Source organism: Rhagoletis pomonella, unplaced genomic scaffold, assembly GCF_013731165.1.
Source record: "Rhagoletis pomonella isolate Grant_MI unplaced genomic scaffold, Rhpom_1.0 Rhpom_scaffold_00002, whole genome shotgun sequence".
NCBI lineage: Eukaryota > Metazoa > Arthropoda > Insecta > Diptera > Tephritidae > Rhagoletis > Rhagoletis pomonella.
Genome location: NW_023458556.1, coordinates 41661219 through 41678938, shown reverse-complemented (window position 1 = coordinate 41678938; position 17720 = coordinate 41661219). Strand labels below are relative to the sequence as shown.

Sequence of the window (17720 nt, the reverse complement as noted above, 5' to 3'; positions counted from 1 at the left end):
GTTGTTGTTGTAGTCGTTGTGATGATGGCGGTTTTCGTATTTTTTGATGGTTGGTAGTAGTGGCACGAGAAAGTAGTAGAAGTAGTAGTAGTAGTAGTAGTAGAAGTTATTATTGTTGAACGCAGATAAATATGCATTCCATATCGGGCGTATTCATTCAATGTGATTTCGGTTTCAATTTCATTTTCGCATTCGATTTCATTTTTTGTATCGGTTTGTGATTTGTGGTTTGGTTTGGCCATTTGTCAATAACGAGATTTTTTCGAATTAAAACATTACAATCAATCAATCAATTAATCGATATCGATTTAGAAGAGTAGATTTGCGAACAAGAGCAGTTGAAATAGTAGCAGAGTAGTAATACATAGTAGTAGTAGTAGTAGTAGTAGGTAGTGGAGTAGGTAGTAAAAGTAGAGGTGGTAGAGTAGTAGGAGCAGAAAATACGACAAAATTCAAAAGAAAAAGAAAATCTATTATTTTTGTACATTGACGGTGTAGATTATTTCAATTCAAATTTCAGTGTATCTATTTATGAATTAAAATTTTGAAACCAAATTGTATAGATGTTGACATAACTAATTATGCATGTTTTGATGTTTTTTTTGTCGTACAAATTTCGAATACTACATAAATTGCAAATAAATGATGAACTTGCAACGAAATGGTAAGGGATACTAATAAAGGCTGGAAATAAACGCACAAGAGGTACAGGGGGTACATAGGTAGGCAACGAAAGGATAGACACAAACGGCGTAAGATGAAAACGTAAACGAACCCATTAAAGCAATTAAATACTTAACTGAAAATTTAAAAAAAAAAAACTGAAGTGGATAGAGTATTCGCTGAGAATGCCTCGTCGCTAATCGAGTGACGTTGGTGTTTATATATATTTAGTGTATGAGGGAATGTATACAGCAGCAGGCCTTTAATGGTATGCAGAGCTGAACTAGCATGAGGACCAGACAATACTCTATGTAGTAGCTAATGTATGTTTTCAGGATACCTAAATATTTGAAAATTTTGCAGAAATACAATACGCTAAACTTCGATAAGCAAAACACACCGTTTTGATGAAAAAAGACGCCTCAAAGATGTAAGTAAAAATAATGCCTTTTAGGCGACAATTTCAGATGAAAAGCTTCCAACAGAAACTGCATACTTTTAGGTGTTCTAGCGGTAATTTTTGGCATTATAGGAGTTTAACAAATCGATTTCTGAGTAAGTTAATATGATATGCTGGATTCGTATAAAATTTTGCGCGGAATTGTGGGCTCTTGGGCGGAGGGGAGGGAACAAGGGTGTTATATTCGGAGGGATAACAGACGTTGTAGCATAAGTACAGATGCTTCAGCCTACAAACAGACAAAACAAAAGAAGAAAGGATAGTAACCAAAATGATAATATCGAAGTGCACAGAGCAGTACCTAGACAAATTCACAAATACATTTCCGGAAAGCTTGCCTATATCACAAAAGTGCACAAAACACAATCAAAAGCTTAAAAAATCATAACTCCAAGTAAAAAAAAAATGAATCACTTAAAAACTTAAGAAACAAAATTGCTTCACGATTTCATTTTCAAAATATGATCGGAAATAGCGTAACTATGCATCTTATTTTGAAGTCTAGAGCGGAGAATTGATAGGCCCCTATGTAGATAGGTAGAGCTACATATCCAGAAATGACCTCACATACATATGTATGTACATATCTGTGCCGTTCAATTGAAGTAGCTTAAGTGACTTTAGAAGGTTTGGTTTTGAATTAAAAAATAATCAGTTTCACTTTAAAATTTTCATATTTTTATTAAGCTTCTATTAAAAGAGCACCTTGAGCTGCACCTACGGATAGTTGAACGTTAAAATATTGTTTGGGAACCAATGAAATGTTGCTTTAAAGGGGAAAGGGCCTCTCCTGACTTAGGCTACTTTAATTGAACAGCTCAGATATGTATAGCGTACAATTCCGTTATGTTTCCTCTTACCTATACGTACATATAGAAATGTAGGCAATCTGGTCGTGGATTGTCTTCCATATAAAACAATATACAGAAAATATAATAATTCTAGATTTTTTTAACAAAAGTACTCGTATGTATACAAAGACTGCTTCTTTAGCTAGTTCTATACATATGTGAACTGTTGCATCAACTATTTTTCTCAACTTTTAAGGCACATAAATTTCCTCAAATTTCGGAGGTATGTAGATCCATCTCTTGATGACTGATAAAGCCGCATCGAGCACAACTTTCAAAAATCATTCACTCAGGACACATTTCACATACCCAGGAAATCCATTTCACATTTTAAATTAATACTAAAGGTAATAACTCGTTCATGCTTTTACGTCACATACATATATATGGGCGTTTTGCTGAACCAATTCCAAATGGCAGCTCTCATTTGTACAAATATACAAAGACTATGTCTTGCTTTTGTTTAGTTTTGCCAGTTAAATACTTGCGAAAAAATACAGTCTAAAAAAAAAAAACAAGCACATTCTAAGAAAAAAAAAACTAAGAGAAATTAAAACAACAACAACAACCAACCAAAAATCTGCAATTCGGCAGCTGCCAAGCGAAAAGCATTGACGTTTGTGATCTCGCACATAGTAAATGCAGCAGAACGATAGGAAGCTAAGCAGAGGAGCAGGGAGCAGGGGTGGATGTGTGTGGGCTATTAAATGTTTGCCGATTTTTTTTATAGCAAACGGATGTAGAATTAAATACCTATGTACATTATACCGTATCACCTTAGAAGCGAACTAAAAAAAGTTCGTCGTACACCGTTCAGACTAAAGTATTTTTGAAAGCCAATTTCGAAAAAAAAAATTTATTTGGCCGCTGGGGTCGGTCACATTTTCGGTGACACCTACATCCGGCAAACAATTTTTTGTTTTGTAAGTAGTTCTACTAGAATAATCAAAATACTTCCTTAGCAAAGGTTTAATGGTTTTTGGCGAGCTTTAATTTACTGTCATTAGGGCGGCACTATAGAGTGATAAGAACGGAGGCTTGGTTGGTATGTGCCAAAACGGCGAACTTGAGGTCAATGAACTTTGTCACACACAAAAATTGTCACCTCGAGGCAAGAACATCGATATATCATACTTTAAGATCCGACTGTAAATGCCGAAGATATGAAGAAAAATTTCCTTTCAAATACTTAGCGATTAACGGCGAACTTTTTTGTTTGGTACGGTCTAATGTACATGAACTAAAATGTGTAATAAATTTTGTCATAAAATCTGACTTGGCTTGAATTTTGTTCGTAAAAAAAAAACAATAACACGCGACAGCCAGCGCACAAATGAATGGTTTGTTTTTGTTTTGAATTTGTGTATAAGAAAGTTGGAATGTTCTTTGCCTAACTGAGACTGCACACAAATTCTAAGAATATAACTTATACAGCTATGGTCAGAGATTTAGCAACAAAATTCAAATTGATATTGTTTGCATCTTTTGTTTATCTATTTAGTTTTAATAATTTTCATTTACAATATAATTCAATTTATAACCGAAACCATATAAATAAAAATTTCAACGCTTTCACAAAATTTACAAAAGTTAATCAAACTTAAAAATTGTTATCAAAATTTCAAACTTTTCAATTCGTAGAAAGTTTTCGGATATGCAGTTTTGTAGACCATTCAATTTCAGTTTAATAAAGTGCACGTTTCAAGTCGCTAGAAACTACCGTTGATGATCAAAATCTATTTTTATATGGAAGAAAATGCGCAACACCATCCACCAAAAAAAAATAAAAAATAAAATCAACGGTAATTTTTATCGAATTAAAACTTGTACTTTATTAGACTACAATTGAATGGTCTACAAAACTGCATACGCGAAAATTTTCTAAAGCTACTGATTAAAAGGTTAGAAATTTCGATGACATTTTTATTAGAAACAAATAAATAAAGTTGCAAACAATATCTGAATATATTTGAATTTTTGGCGCAAGGTCTGGGATATGGACGCGGGAGTGGTAAAGTGTACACTGTACGTTATGTGTGTGTGTGTGTTTGATTCACTGAGAAACTATGAAATGCATACGACTTTGGAAATGCTATGTATGTATGTACATAAGTATATTTATTACTAATACTTTGAATCAAATATGCATAAATTGAAATTTATCTGTTAGCATTGAAAAAAAAAAATAATTATATTTGTGGCAATAATTTTGGATATGGTCTAAGTTAAATCATGTCTTTGCGCTTAAATGATCAGTTATCTGTATGTATTTGAGCGCGTAAGTTAAAAGGCTTTGTCATTAGTTTATGATGGTAATAAAAAGATTTACAGGTGCATTCAGTTACAAGTAACCGGCCCAAGAGGTAGGAAATGACTTGAACCACCTTGAAGGCTTAATTTTTGTATTTAGTAATTAAAAAATATAGTCTCTTGAGTACAACGTTATGTATGTATGTACATATGTATGTATATTAAATGAATAAATAATTAAAATATGTATCATTCATATGTATATTTACAATTTCTTTAGATATATGCACTAATAGAAAAATGTGAGATGCATGAAATTAAAACAAAACTTAAAATAAAACTTTTATTCTAATTACAGATTCAGGTTTTGATGGAGGAGAACACAACGCCCGGGTAGCAATTAAATATGTAAGTTCCATTCCGATACCATACACCACGTCTGTATGCTTTTTTACATCAACCAAAATTTTTGATGAATTGAGAATTTTGTTATACTCAAACTTTCCCAGAGGAGTAACCCGAACGCTATGAAATCTCTTCACGAAACTACCGAACTACGTACTGTTAAAATGATTTTCTACCTAGGTTTATTTTAATGCGCTTAGTAGCGGCACTCTATGTTACAATTTTGCCAGATACATTTCTATTAGACATATCGACGGCTGAGTGGAAGATCGACCGATCTTGGCGGCCGGTTCGAAAACGCCCTATCTTAGAAAATGGGTCAAGAACGAATCGCTTCAAAATTGGGGTGAAGAACGCCCTATCTCAGAATTTGACTGAATAACGCCTTATCTCAGAATTTTTTTTTGCAAAAACGCACTATACTAACTGAAAATATATTGAAATTATGTTGATAGAGAGCGTTTTTGAGGCGGCAGCTGAAATAGGGCGTTCTTGTAAAATTTTCTGAGTTAAGGCGTTTTAGAACTGCCTGCAGAGATAGGTCGATCTTCTACTCAGGTGTCGATAAGCTACTGTTTATTAATGTTATTGAGGCTGAGGTCCGTTCCTCGCTTAGAGACATTAATGTTATGATAGTTTCAGCCAAGCTTAGCTCGTCTGATTCCCTAAGTAGCTTCATCGCCATGTAAAATGTACAGAAAAAGTTCCTACTTGGAGATGCTTCATAAAAGAAGGAATTGCCAAACTAATAATGTTCACGAATAATTTCGATGCCAACTTCATGACCACGATATAACGACGTGGACTTGTACAATCAACAGAACCAAACATCGAAGTCGCTTGTGTAGCAGTTGGAAAAAGGAAAACGGCGTAACCTCATTAGATTGGCTCTCACCGTAGCCTGATGTGAATCCGATTGAAAACACTAGCTAAAACTAAGTGGAAAAAAGAAAAAAGATACAACCCATAAATTAATCAAGGTGTCGTACCTTAGGGTAATATGTGAAATTTTCCACAGACATACATATGTACATGCTTGAAAAATCAGTTGATAACCAAGGTACATTGAATCGATAATAGAAACCAGAGCGAAAATAAGAAGCTGTTTATATTTTGTTGTTGGTTTTGCACTCTAAAATGTCAAAATAGGTAAACAACATTTGACATTCTAGAGAAAAATTTAAACGAAAATGTCAATTTAGAGACTAAATGCACTATGCAAGTGGTCGACACTGTACATATTTATCAAAAAAAATGTTTTGAGTTTGAATTGAAGTTGCTATGAACAAAAATGCTTACTGAGGTCCATATGATTTTAGGTCTCATTGAGGTCTCAATGATTTTAATTTTTAGTTTGTCTGCAAAAGTTTGAGCATTTTCTTTTTACAAACGGCATACCTCAATAATCGAATAGATTTACATACACATGTATAATTATTATTTAACCAATAAAAATTAAATTCCTACCTGGCGTTTTCATTTTAAATAAAGAAATTCATGAAATAAAGGGATAGCTAAATTAAAAACAAAATCATAAACAAATTTTTTTATACATAATTTGAGAGCTTTTTGTAAATATTGACACTTGCATAATATAATAAACGTATATGTATGTATGTAAGTACAAGTACTTATAAAAATCTAATAATAGTAAAGTATGTATGACAAATGCTGATCAAATACATACTCTCTTTTTTCAACTAAAACTTATTTTGGGTGGTGGATTAGTTTCACCATGACTGTACATGTTATGTATTAAAGAATGTTATAAGCGCTACTCTATGGGCGAGTGAATGAAAGCCTACACGAGTTTCAAATAGCCATAAGAAAAATAGATGAGTCTATATTTTTATAAGAACATACATGTATGTAAGTATGTATGTATTTAAATAAGTGATTGGATAAAGGAATTAAAAACAAAAAAAAAAAAAAAAACAAAATACAATTAACGAACTATAATAACCAAGAGTAATCAAATGAAAATGAGCAAATATGTGAACTACAGTTAATGGTACGTTAATAAGTGGTAAGTAGTTTGTTGTAGAGATAAGAGTTGTACAGAGTATAGTATATTAACATATTTATATATGCATGTAGTAGTAAGTATGTGGTAAATGGTTAAACAACAGTAAAGTAACTGGTACATACCTCCTTCAGCATTGGCATCGTCTTGTGTGTAGCAAAGCATAAAAGCTAGAAAATTAAAGAATTAAGAAGAGATTTCTTTCAGTTAAAAAAGAACAGCAGCAGTAGTAGAAAAAAACACAAAAGAGTAAGAGTGGTGAATGGGTTGAAGGGAAGAAAAAATAGTATTGTAGGGTAATGGGAAAGATGTACATATGTACTAGACATGTATGTATGTATAGAGTAGATTGCTTGACCAGCATACATACAGTATCGGTCATATCTATAGCACGCCATTTCAAAGTGATATTGTGGGCAACTTATGTTCATTAATTTATTTTTGAGAATTTTCAATTAAAATACAGTTCTTCTCTAACAAACCCCATATAAACCCAAGTTTAACAATTTGTAGAAAACTTTAAAAAAGTGCAACAAATTTTCACCTAAGTTTCAAACTTTTTTCTCGGAAGTGTTAGAATTTTGTTGAGTACACAGTTTTTTAGCCACTGCAATTTTAGTCTGCTAATGTGCAAATTTCAAGTGGCTACGAATTACCGTTAATTTTTTAGAATTTTTTTGTGGCATTGGCTTTCATATAATGAATAAACTCAATTTATTTGTATATGGATGAAAACCGCAACACCTTTGGCGAAAAAAATTCTAAAAAATCAACGGTAAATTTCAGTCACTTGAAACTTTCACATTATCAGACTAAAATTCATTGGGCTATAAAACTGTGTATTCAGAAAAATTCAAACACTTCCGAGAAAAAAGTTTGAAATTTAGGTTAAAATTTGTTGCACTTTTTTGAAGTTTTCTACAAATTGTTAAACTTGGATTTATATGGGGTTTGTTAGAGAAAGAACTGTATTTTAATTGAAAATTCTCAAAAATAAATTAATGAACATAAGTTGCCCACAATATCACTTTGAAATGGCGTGCTATAGATATGACCGATACTGTAGATACATACATACATCATATGTTGCTGCTGGAAATAGTTAAATGTTGGGTTGCAGTGAAGTTTGAGTATCGAGAATAGTTTAAATTTGAAAATTTTGTAGCTGTTGTTTTCATTCAATATGTAATGTGTAAAGGGTATAATGTTTAAGCAGCAAATTATTGAATGTTTCAAGATTAATACACAGTCTGCTTAGTTGCACAGATTTGTTTTATTTTTTTCACTGGCATAAGTAGTTTAAATTTTATTTTTATTTGAGAAGAATCAATTTCGAATAACGCCTTCACGTTATTTAAGTAGAACAATGGATATCGTTTTGAGTACTACATACATGGGAAATTGATTTTTAAATGAAGCTGAGAGATAGAATTGTAAATAAATGTACTATGCAATTAAAAGTTTTCAACAGAAGAAAATCAAGTGGAATAAAAAAGTAAAGAGAATTAATTGAAGAGTAATTAACGGTCAATTGAAAAAGTATTGCTTCTAGTCGGTCCGCAGGTGTTTTTTTTTTTTTGTATGTACTACATATACATATGTATGTAGCACGAATGTGATACAAAATGTCTTATGCGTGTGTTGAAGTTGTAGATTTGCAGTGTGCGCGCGCGTTTAGACGATACCAAAAAAACTACACAATAATGTTTTATTTTATAAGAGCATTTTCTTTTTTCTTTTTTTTTGTGTCATATGCTCTATGATTGGCGGTATGATTTTGTACCAGTACATTTGATATTTTTTACTAGTAATCCTTAACCCGACAAATCAATGAGTAGGTGCATATTCTTGTATACCCAGTAAACCAAATTTTGTTATCGAAAAAATCGATAGTGCGTAAAAAAGTGCGCTGAATTTGCCAGCAGCTCATAATTTTGTTAGAGATTACTAAATATTCAACAGCTGGCATAGTGCTTGACAATATTAAATCTAGTTTCAGTTTCAATTTGGAAAAGATCTACTTATAAAGCCACCAAGTAATCAATTGGAAAATAATGCATACCTCGACACTTCACTTCCACAATACTACTTTCAAATTTCAAATTGAAAAACAAACGAGTTCAACGATAGGTTTGCAAACCACATGAGACAGGAATAGCTACAATGAAGAATATTAAACTGAAGAATGTTGATACAATGGAAAGAGATTCTTGAAGGTCATTTTTAATATAAAAAAATATCTGAGGAATTAGATGCACTGGTAAACAAAAAATAGTATTGAGAAATTTGGCATCTTCTTAAATTGAAATTAGAATGCCGCAAGCCGCATAAGAAAAAGGAAATGATCTCCTTCAGGATATTAATTTTGCCCTCTAAAAGTAGGTTTTAAATTTGTGAGGAATAAATAGCAAACTAAAATCGAATTCATACGAAATGACTTTTGAGTCGCCTCAATTAGAGAATAATATATTGCTGGATTTCAAAAAAAAAACAAATCATCACCTGAAATGCAAAAAGACGAAACAAAATCATCGCTGAAACTAATAAAAAGATCAAAATTCACTTTTTGTTTTATATGATGGATTTCATCGAATTGCAACTCCCCACATCATTTTATAAAAAAAAAATATTAAAATTTTATTTTTCAAAGATTTTTTTTTTAATTTTAATTTGGGTAGATATAATCAGTAAAGGCAAAAAAGGGAAAAATTGAATGTGAATATTATTTGATTTTTCTTTTTTGCCTTTACGTGACTATAACTTAATTAAAATTAAAAAAAAAACGTTAATATTTAAAATAGAAGCCCATATTCGAAAATAGTGCAGCGAAAAATTCGTATACATACATATGTATAAAAATATCAGTGTAAACAATGTTTAAATATTTTGGATTAGATTCAGAAGCGGCTTATAGAAGCCAAACTGGGTTGGAAAAACTCAATACCCTTTTTCAGCCAACGACGATTTGGAGATATTAAGGACCGGTAGAAATCATTGAGCTGAGCTTAATGGTATACTTTATTTTTGGGGGAAAATAACACTAACCATTTTCGATTATTATTTTTTTAATCGGAGGGATCATGAAGAAATTAACGGCACTCTTGAACTTTTATAGGATCACTGAAGCCGCGTGTATTTTTGCTTAAAAATTTCTAGTAATTTAAACGATTCTCCATCATTAAAGGGTTTCCATAAACATCTAGCAAGTAATTATTTGGTAAATTATTGTGAGTAAAAGATGATATCCTTTATAAAAAGAATACGGATTTTCGAATTATATAGCAGTTAAAGTTTATTTATTTTTTATGAATTTTGGTATATGTTTTTAAGCAAAACGCCCAACTTTATAAAAACAGAGGAAACTTTTTGACAAATCAAATTTCGTTTAAAAACAGAATCGTAGTAGTAGAAAAATGTTTTCACTTCACGCTTTCACAGATTAAGAAATGGTCCCCTGGTTTTTCTTGTAAAATAAGCATTTCTAAAATAAATGTGTCTTTTTGACTATTTTTTGATTTTCAGTACCCTTTTTACGAGTTTAAGTGCCTATTTCGCTATTTTATTTTGCTCAAGTACGATCTCTAGTTATTACTATGGATTTGAGATCTGGGTCTTCATTGTCATCGGGAAATCTCCATTTTCAATCTCCAACAATAAAGCTCCCTAAAGAATAGTTATCATTTAACCAAATAACCGAATGCCAGCAAGATCAAAATAACTATATAATTATGCATGTATGTATGTAACTTTTTCCATTAATACTTGGCGACTTCAAAGTAAGTGATTACAACAAATTAGATAGAATTTCATGAGAACGCTACAACCAAATTAGTAAAAGTATTGTTTTTTAAAATAGTATTTTTTTACACTTAACCTCATCCAAAGTAATTTTTGTTATTTCCTACTAATATTACCAATTTTTTCATAAATGTTATCATCCTAAGTAAATACATATGTAGTATAAATTATATAGTAAATCAACGTCTAGAATAAAAATGGGTTTAAAACTTACGTTGCGGTTCACTTGAATCATTGTTGTTAACACTGTTAACATCAAGTTCACTATTGCTGTTTACAACTCCATTGGCTGCTGTACACAGGCACGCATACATGCGCATATGTGCAACGCGCAGTGATGATGGTAGAGCAATTATGCCCGAGCAAAGGGCCAAGCGGCGTTGATGGCAATGATGAGGACGGAGACAACGGATATGCCCCGTATAGTAAAGAGCCAGAGTGTGCCAGTTGTGAGTATAACAAACAAGCGATTACCGTATTTTTTTTTGTAATTATTAATAATTGCATATTGTATGCCATTAGATTCCGAATTGTATGTATACACATGTAAGTAAGTAATGAATGAACGGAGAGATAGATGAACGATCAAAAATAAATAGTAGTTGTTTTGACGGACGGAGGACGAGGTCGATGTATGTTGATGGTTGTAGATGATGTTGGACGCCACAAAAGATATACGGTTTTTATACGTTTTTTTTTTTGTTTGTTCGTGATGGTAAGTAGTATTGTGTGTTCGTGATTTTCATGTAAAAGCAAAAAATATACAAATTAAAAATTATATTAAAATTATGCAATAACATAACAAGAAAACACAAACATAATGTACAAATTAAACGCATAAACTAATTAATTTTAATAATAATGGTAACAAACTAACAAAAAGCATAAGCAAAACAAAAGGAAAGGAAAAAAGTATTCATTTACGTAAGCAAACCAACGTTATTAAAAAAAAGTCAATATAGGGGCGGTCTAGAAGAATAACCGCAGCGCCTGAAGGCGAGCTTCAGACTGCCTGAAAAGGGGAGATACTTTAAAGCCTGCATTATAAAATTACTAACAAAGGGCAGTTGAGAATTGTATATTGTGTTTATTTTATTAAAAGCCTATCACGCAGCTAACTTCACTACATAAGCGCTAATATACAAAAACGCCCACACACGCACGCAGACGCTTACGCGCATAAATCCATACATTTAATTTCACATTTTATAAAAACACTCACGTTTCACACACTTCCTTATTACTACTTACGCTCTTGATCACTGCCATCTTCTCCCAATTTCTCGTCGCGACTCTTCATGAACGGAAATTTCCGTGAAAACGTGAAATTCTTCTTCTTACGATCCAGCGTCGATTGCTGCTTGAAAGTACGCGCGCAATGTGTCACAAAAAAAGAAGTAAAAAAATTATGTTTATTAATTGAAATACCATATTACTACAACAACTACGGCTACTTCAACCGATCAAGCGCTACTGTACCTCATTACTGACCTTGTCCAGGTTATTGTTGGCTGCAGCGTGACCCTGAAACTTAACACTACGATCGCGTGCACGCATCTTTCGTTCCCATCGTCGTTTCGATGGCACAATACCGATTTGTTCGTCTTCACTGTCGCCCAGCACGCGACGTGCCTGCCACCATTCATCATCGGAAGCATTTGTCACGTGTAGTATGTCGCCATGGCGGAAGGGTAGACCGCGCGATGGTAGCCCATCATCACGATTGGGATCGTAATCGAAGAGCGCACGCACGTACAGTGAACGCTTTTGAGAGGTGCGCAACAGTGTGCCAGTACCGCCGGCCGACAATGCAGCCTGCTGTTTCAGCTCCTGTATGCGCGCCTCAAAGCGATTGTACTCCTCGGGCCGATACTGTGCGACTAATGTGACAACACCACCGGAACTCTGTGAACGAAATAGCGGAAATGAATACAACTGTTATGAGTAGGGCATTGGGTGAAGAATATATGAGTTTCTAATGAGGCTAATACGAGTATTCAATAAATTGCAGAACAGGTACTTTCTATACATTTTTTAACAGCAATGTGAAAATTTTAAAGTATCCCACCTCACCAACGTACACGATGTGCATCCTTTTTATAAATGTTGGCAACACTTTCGCGTACAAAACTATTCTGAAAGATTATCGTAAAATTATTATTACCTGTCGCTTGCGTCAGCAGAACTCTCGTTCTCGTCCTACATTTCAAAATTAAATTCTAAAAATAAAGTGCAAGTTTCAAGTAGCTAAAAATTCCCGTTGGTTTATGATACTTTTTTTTTTTGAAATGCTGACAGTGTCACGCATTTTCTTCCATACAAAGTATATACATATGTGCCACTTTTTTTGTATGGATGAAAATAATAAGACCATCGGCAAAAAAAAATATCAAAAATCAACGCGAATTCTTAGGCACTTGAAACTAGGACTTCATTAAGATAGAATTTAAGGGGCTATAAAACCGCATACTTAGAAGTTTTCTAAAAATTCTTAATAAAAAGTTTGTTGTAATTTTTTTTTAATTTTCGTAATTTGTCTACAAAGTTTGGAACTTGAATTTATATGTTTTTTGTTAGATAATGACCTGTAGTTTTATAAAATAATAAATAATAAAAATAATTGAAACTGGTCAAAATGTGTCGTGTCCCTATTATTTTTCACATGCCAAATATAACTCACACTACAACAAAAAAAAAACATATGAATCAATCTCAAGAAACATAATAAACTTTTTTTCAAAATTTGCAGGGGTTTAGTTTTTGTTCCACATACGGAAGAAAGTGCCAAGACCATTATCACGAAGAATTATGAAAAATCATAATATAAGTAGTATAAACTGCGAACCCGAAATATGTATGTATTTCTGTTTAAAAAGTTCAAAAAGTGGTAGTATGACCTACATTTTTATAAAAAATTTATTTATAAAATGTATATGAAAAAATTTTGCACATTGCGAAAACCGCGCTGGACCATTTTGACTGGCATTCCCTTGCGACCTTACAATTATCGGTAAATGGAAAGGGATGAAAGTCGGGCCTAAATAACGCTTTGCCTAGCAGCGAATCAGACTGGTGACGTCTAGAATCACACTGGTAAAACAAATAATCCCGCTAATCTCCTCTCTCTAACACGGGACTTTATTGAATTACTGTTTCATTCAAATTGCGTATTTACATTAGGGTGCATCGCTTTCCATACAAACAAAAAATCGGTAGTTTCTCCATCGGAAATATAAAATTTATTATTTTTTATAAAATTATAGCTCATTATCTAAGAAAAACCATATAAAGTCACATTTAAAACTTTGTGCAAAAATTATAAAAATTCTGCAAAATTGCATCTAAATTTTCAACTTTTTCAACCCCATTTTTTAGAATATTTTTGAGTATGTAGTTTAATAGCCCACTAAATTTTAGTAGAATGAAGTGTAAGTTTTAAGTTGGTAAAAAATCGCGTTAACTTTTGGATTTTTTTCAACGCGTTTTCTCCCATACAAAGTATGTTCGACATTGTTTTTTTGTATGGAAAATAATAAAAATTATCAAAAACTAACGCGATTTTTTACGAATTTTAAACTTGCGCTTTATTCTACTAAACTTTAATGGGCTATAAAACTGCATACACAAAAAAAAAATAAAAAATCTGATTAAAAAGTTATTTAGATGCAATTTTGCAGAATTTGTATAATTTTTGCACAAAGTTTGAAATATGAATTTATAGGGTTTTTGTTGGATAATGAGCTATACTTTTATAAAAGAAATAATTAATATTAAATAAACAAAAGAAAAATAGGAAAAATTTGTTAAAATTTCGTGTCCGTATTTATTTTTCCACCACTGTATGTCAAGACTTCCGCCAAAAAATTTCGAAAAATGAAAATACTTCCAAAAATCGCGTTTTTTATAAAAAAAAATTGTTTTGAAAAATATTTTTTCTAAAACATCATCTAAAATGATACAAGAGTTTAAATTAAAAGGTTTGAATAAAATAAAATAAAAAATATTAATGGAGTCGAAATAATAAGATTTTGGGAGGTATTTTCAAATTGCTCTAGTTCACGTAAATATTAATATTTTTTCGAAAAAATTTGGCGGAAGTCTTAAATTATAATACCTACGTTTTATAAATCCGGCGGAAAGCCCGCAAGTTTTTTTTACTTCAATAGAGTTATAACTGAAAAAAGCAAAACTCCAGAAAAACAGCTTTAAGTTTTGAATTTACAGATACTCCCATAATAAAAATGAATACGTATTTGGGGTATTCGCAACGGTTCATACAACATGTAATAATAGGTAGCGGTAATTTCTGCATACTAAACTAAATTTTCGTAATTTTTGATTACGACACTAGATATTGAAGTAAATGGGCGATATACACTTCAGGGCCCAGCCACCAAAAGCATAACTCACCTTCAACGCCTGAGCGGCCTCTTCATGGGTAGCGTTCTTTAGGCTGACATTATTTACGCTCAACAGCTGATCGCCACGTTTCAGCTCACCACCTGCGTCAGCAGGCCCTCCAGCAAGTATAAATGACACATAGATACCCTGGCCATCTTCGCCGCCGACGATATTGAAGCCCAAACCTTGTGGACCCTTTTGTATGGTGATTGTGCGCGGTTCACTAAAAATGAGTAAAAGCAGAGAATAGAAATTGAGGAAATGCCAAAGTATTTAACACAATTACACACAAATAATTGATCAAGAAAAGTACATGAAATAAATATGCAATAGATAATACAATACAACTAAGACTTATGATAAGTAGAAAAAAATATTGCACAACTGAGGGCCATATTAATATGTAAAGCGGCATACGCACTTCACGCCAAGTTCACCCGCGGCAGCGTCGGCCTCAACAACGTTTTGTAATCGCTCCACGTCGCCGCCATCGTCACCTTTACCGTCGCCACCGCCTCGATCTAAGCTATCGCGCGATGCGCTGACGTTAGTGCCGCGTTCCAGTCGTGCTGTCACTTTCTTCTTAGACTTAGGCGTGGGCTCCAACTGCAATCTGGCATTTAATGGCAACGAATTGGATTTCTCGAGCTTATGTGCCTTGCGTAGTCGCGAAATGCGTTCATCCAAGTTGAGCAGATGCAGCTGCAGGCAACTCATTTTACTGGGGAATCGTAAGCGATGTGGACGCACCCACTCGTTGCTAATTAATACTGGCTTGCTGAGGTGAATTAATTCAATTAGCAGCAAATTCGATTCGATTTGCAATTGACAATTTATTTAATGAAACGTGACAGCCGATACCGAATGGCTGGCACAGCTGGCTTGGCCCGCTGGCTGGCTAGCTGATCGACCACCCGCTTTGGACTTGCGTACGCAACGAAATGTGCAATTATTTTCGGAATTCCGCTTCGAAAGCGGCAATGACAACGACGACGATGAAGCCGCGCGTTTGCATAAACAAATCCAAGCTTCGATTAAATAAAAACAAAAAGAAATAATCAACAGCAAATGCAAACTGGAAAGAAAAAAACGGCGAACAACACCTTCGATAAACACAATTGCAGCGCAAAAATTAACAAATAAAAAAAAAAACGCAATAGCTACGCCGACGGCGCTCACTGCAGCGCGGATAGCAAATAGCTAAAAGTCAACGACAGTACGATGTGGCCAAGCCAAACCCGGCCAGCTCATGCCGCAACAGCTTTGTCCGCCGTCCAAGCTGCATCAGACGCGTCAACGCAAACCAAACTTGTATCGCACAAAATAAATAAATACAGAAAAAAGTACAAGTATATTTCAAATAAAATCGAATACACGTTTATCGCTGGAATAGCAAAAGGCAAATGATATGTATAAAAATAAAAATAAGAAATTAAGCAATAACGTGCGCCTTGCAAATTAAATGCGATAAAATGCTCGAGAGCACAGGTGATATGCGCGCGCGGAGGACGCGGTCGTCTTTGTCGCCACAGCAGCACAACGCACAAGCGTGTTGCCAACCAGCTTACTTGCTTTTTGGCTTGGCTTGGCATGGCTGAGATAAATGCACGATTCGTGTTATGAACCTGTATGCGTACGTATGCATGTATGTTTGTACCTTCAAAAACAATGCAAACTCACTCAAAATATGGTTAGCAAATGAATGAGCAATGCGCATTGCCCAGCCAGCATCGTTAACGCCGCTGCTGATTATATGTATACATGTATGTATTTTGGTTGTCATCCATCTGTCAGGCAAGCCAATCAGTCAACTACACTATTAGCCAGTTATGCAGTAAGTCAACAGCAGACAGTGGATGCTAATTTGCCGCACTGTGACGCCTCTGAGTCAAACGTTTCACGGGCATACCGATATGCGAACGCGAAAAATATTTTACTTAACATTCTCGCATGTTTAATCAGCATACAACGCCCCTAAAGTGCGTCACTTGATAAGAACAAAAAGATAACGACAATGCTTCTGTTCGTAAACATAATAAAAATAAAAAAATAAAACCTGTGACTCGTGACAATGACAGCGGCTGTTTCGCGTAGATTTCACGTTACTTCGGTGTAGAATCTCAGGTATGAAGGAAATCAGCAGTGGGCTCTAGAATAGACAAGTTAAATTACGGCCGACAAAAATCTCTATGATTTTCAGGGCAACCGTCTGCCCTGTAAAAGCTTCAAAGGGCAGAGAATGTGCCCTTATTGCCTTACAAGAGTGCGACATTTTAGGAAGCGAATAGAAAATTGTCTCACCGTTTGCACTTACTTTAAGAATCGAACACGAAAAGAGAAAGGGGCAATGAAAAGGCGACATTTTTTGGTAGAAACGAAAACACCATTAGTGTTTGACAGAACAACTCCTCCGATCTGTGCTGTGCGTCCGGCTGTTATAACACAAATGGAAGGACCTACAATTTTACGCCGCCTCCGAACGGCAAACGGTTTTTATGAGAAGCTTTTTCAAGGCAGAAATACCTTCGAAGGTTTTGCCATTGCCTGCCGTGAGACGTCATCCGTTCGAAATCTTTTTTTCTAATTTTAGATGTTGCTCGGACCAGGGATCGAACCCATCAGCGCATTCGCGCCTCGGCACTCACGTCACAGTTCACAGTCATAGATTTCAGAAAAATAGAATGCACAATGACGATATCTGGTAAAGTGGCGCTTGGAGTGTTCCAGAGAAATATTCAGCTGAAGGACGACGGAACGATGAGCCGAATGAGTTTTACAACGACATGGACATAGTGCAGCGTATGAAAATACAGCGACTCGGCTGGCTCGCCCATGTCGTACGAATGGACACAAACGTTCCATCCCTGAA

At 34.1% G+C, this 17720-nt stretch overlaps 1 protein-coding gene across 1 annotated transcript in view; it reads right to left on the bottom strand.

Moving 5' to 3' along the window:
• LOC118733626 (disks large 1 tumor suppressor protein) overlaps positions 1 to 17720 on the bottom strand; it is a gene marked incomplete in the record, with an annotated part of 154815 nt that overhangs the window by 10399 nt on the left and 126696 nt on the right. The window contains 5 exon segments of the mRNA XM_036463119.1: positions 6778 to 6822; positions 10665 to 10742; positions 11702 to 11807; positions 11930 to 12355; positions 14861 to 15074. Of these exon segments, the coding sequence (XP_036319012.1) occupies positions 6778 to 6822; positions 10665 to 10742; positions 11702 to 11807; positions 11930 to 12355; positions 14861 to 15074 (869 nt within the window).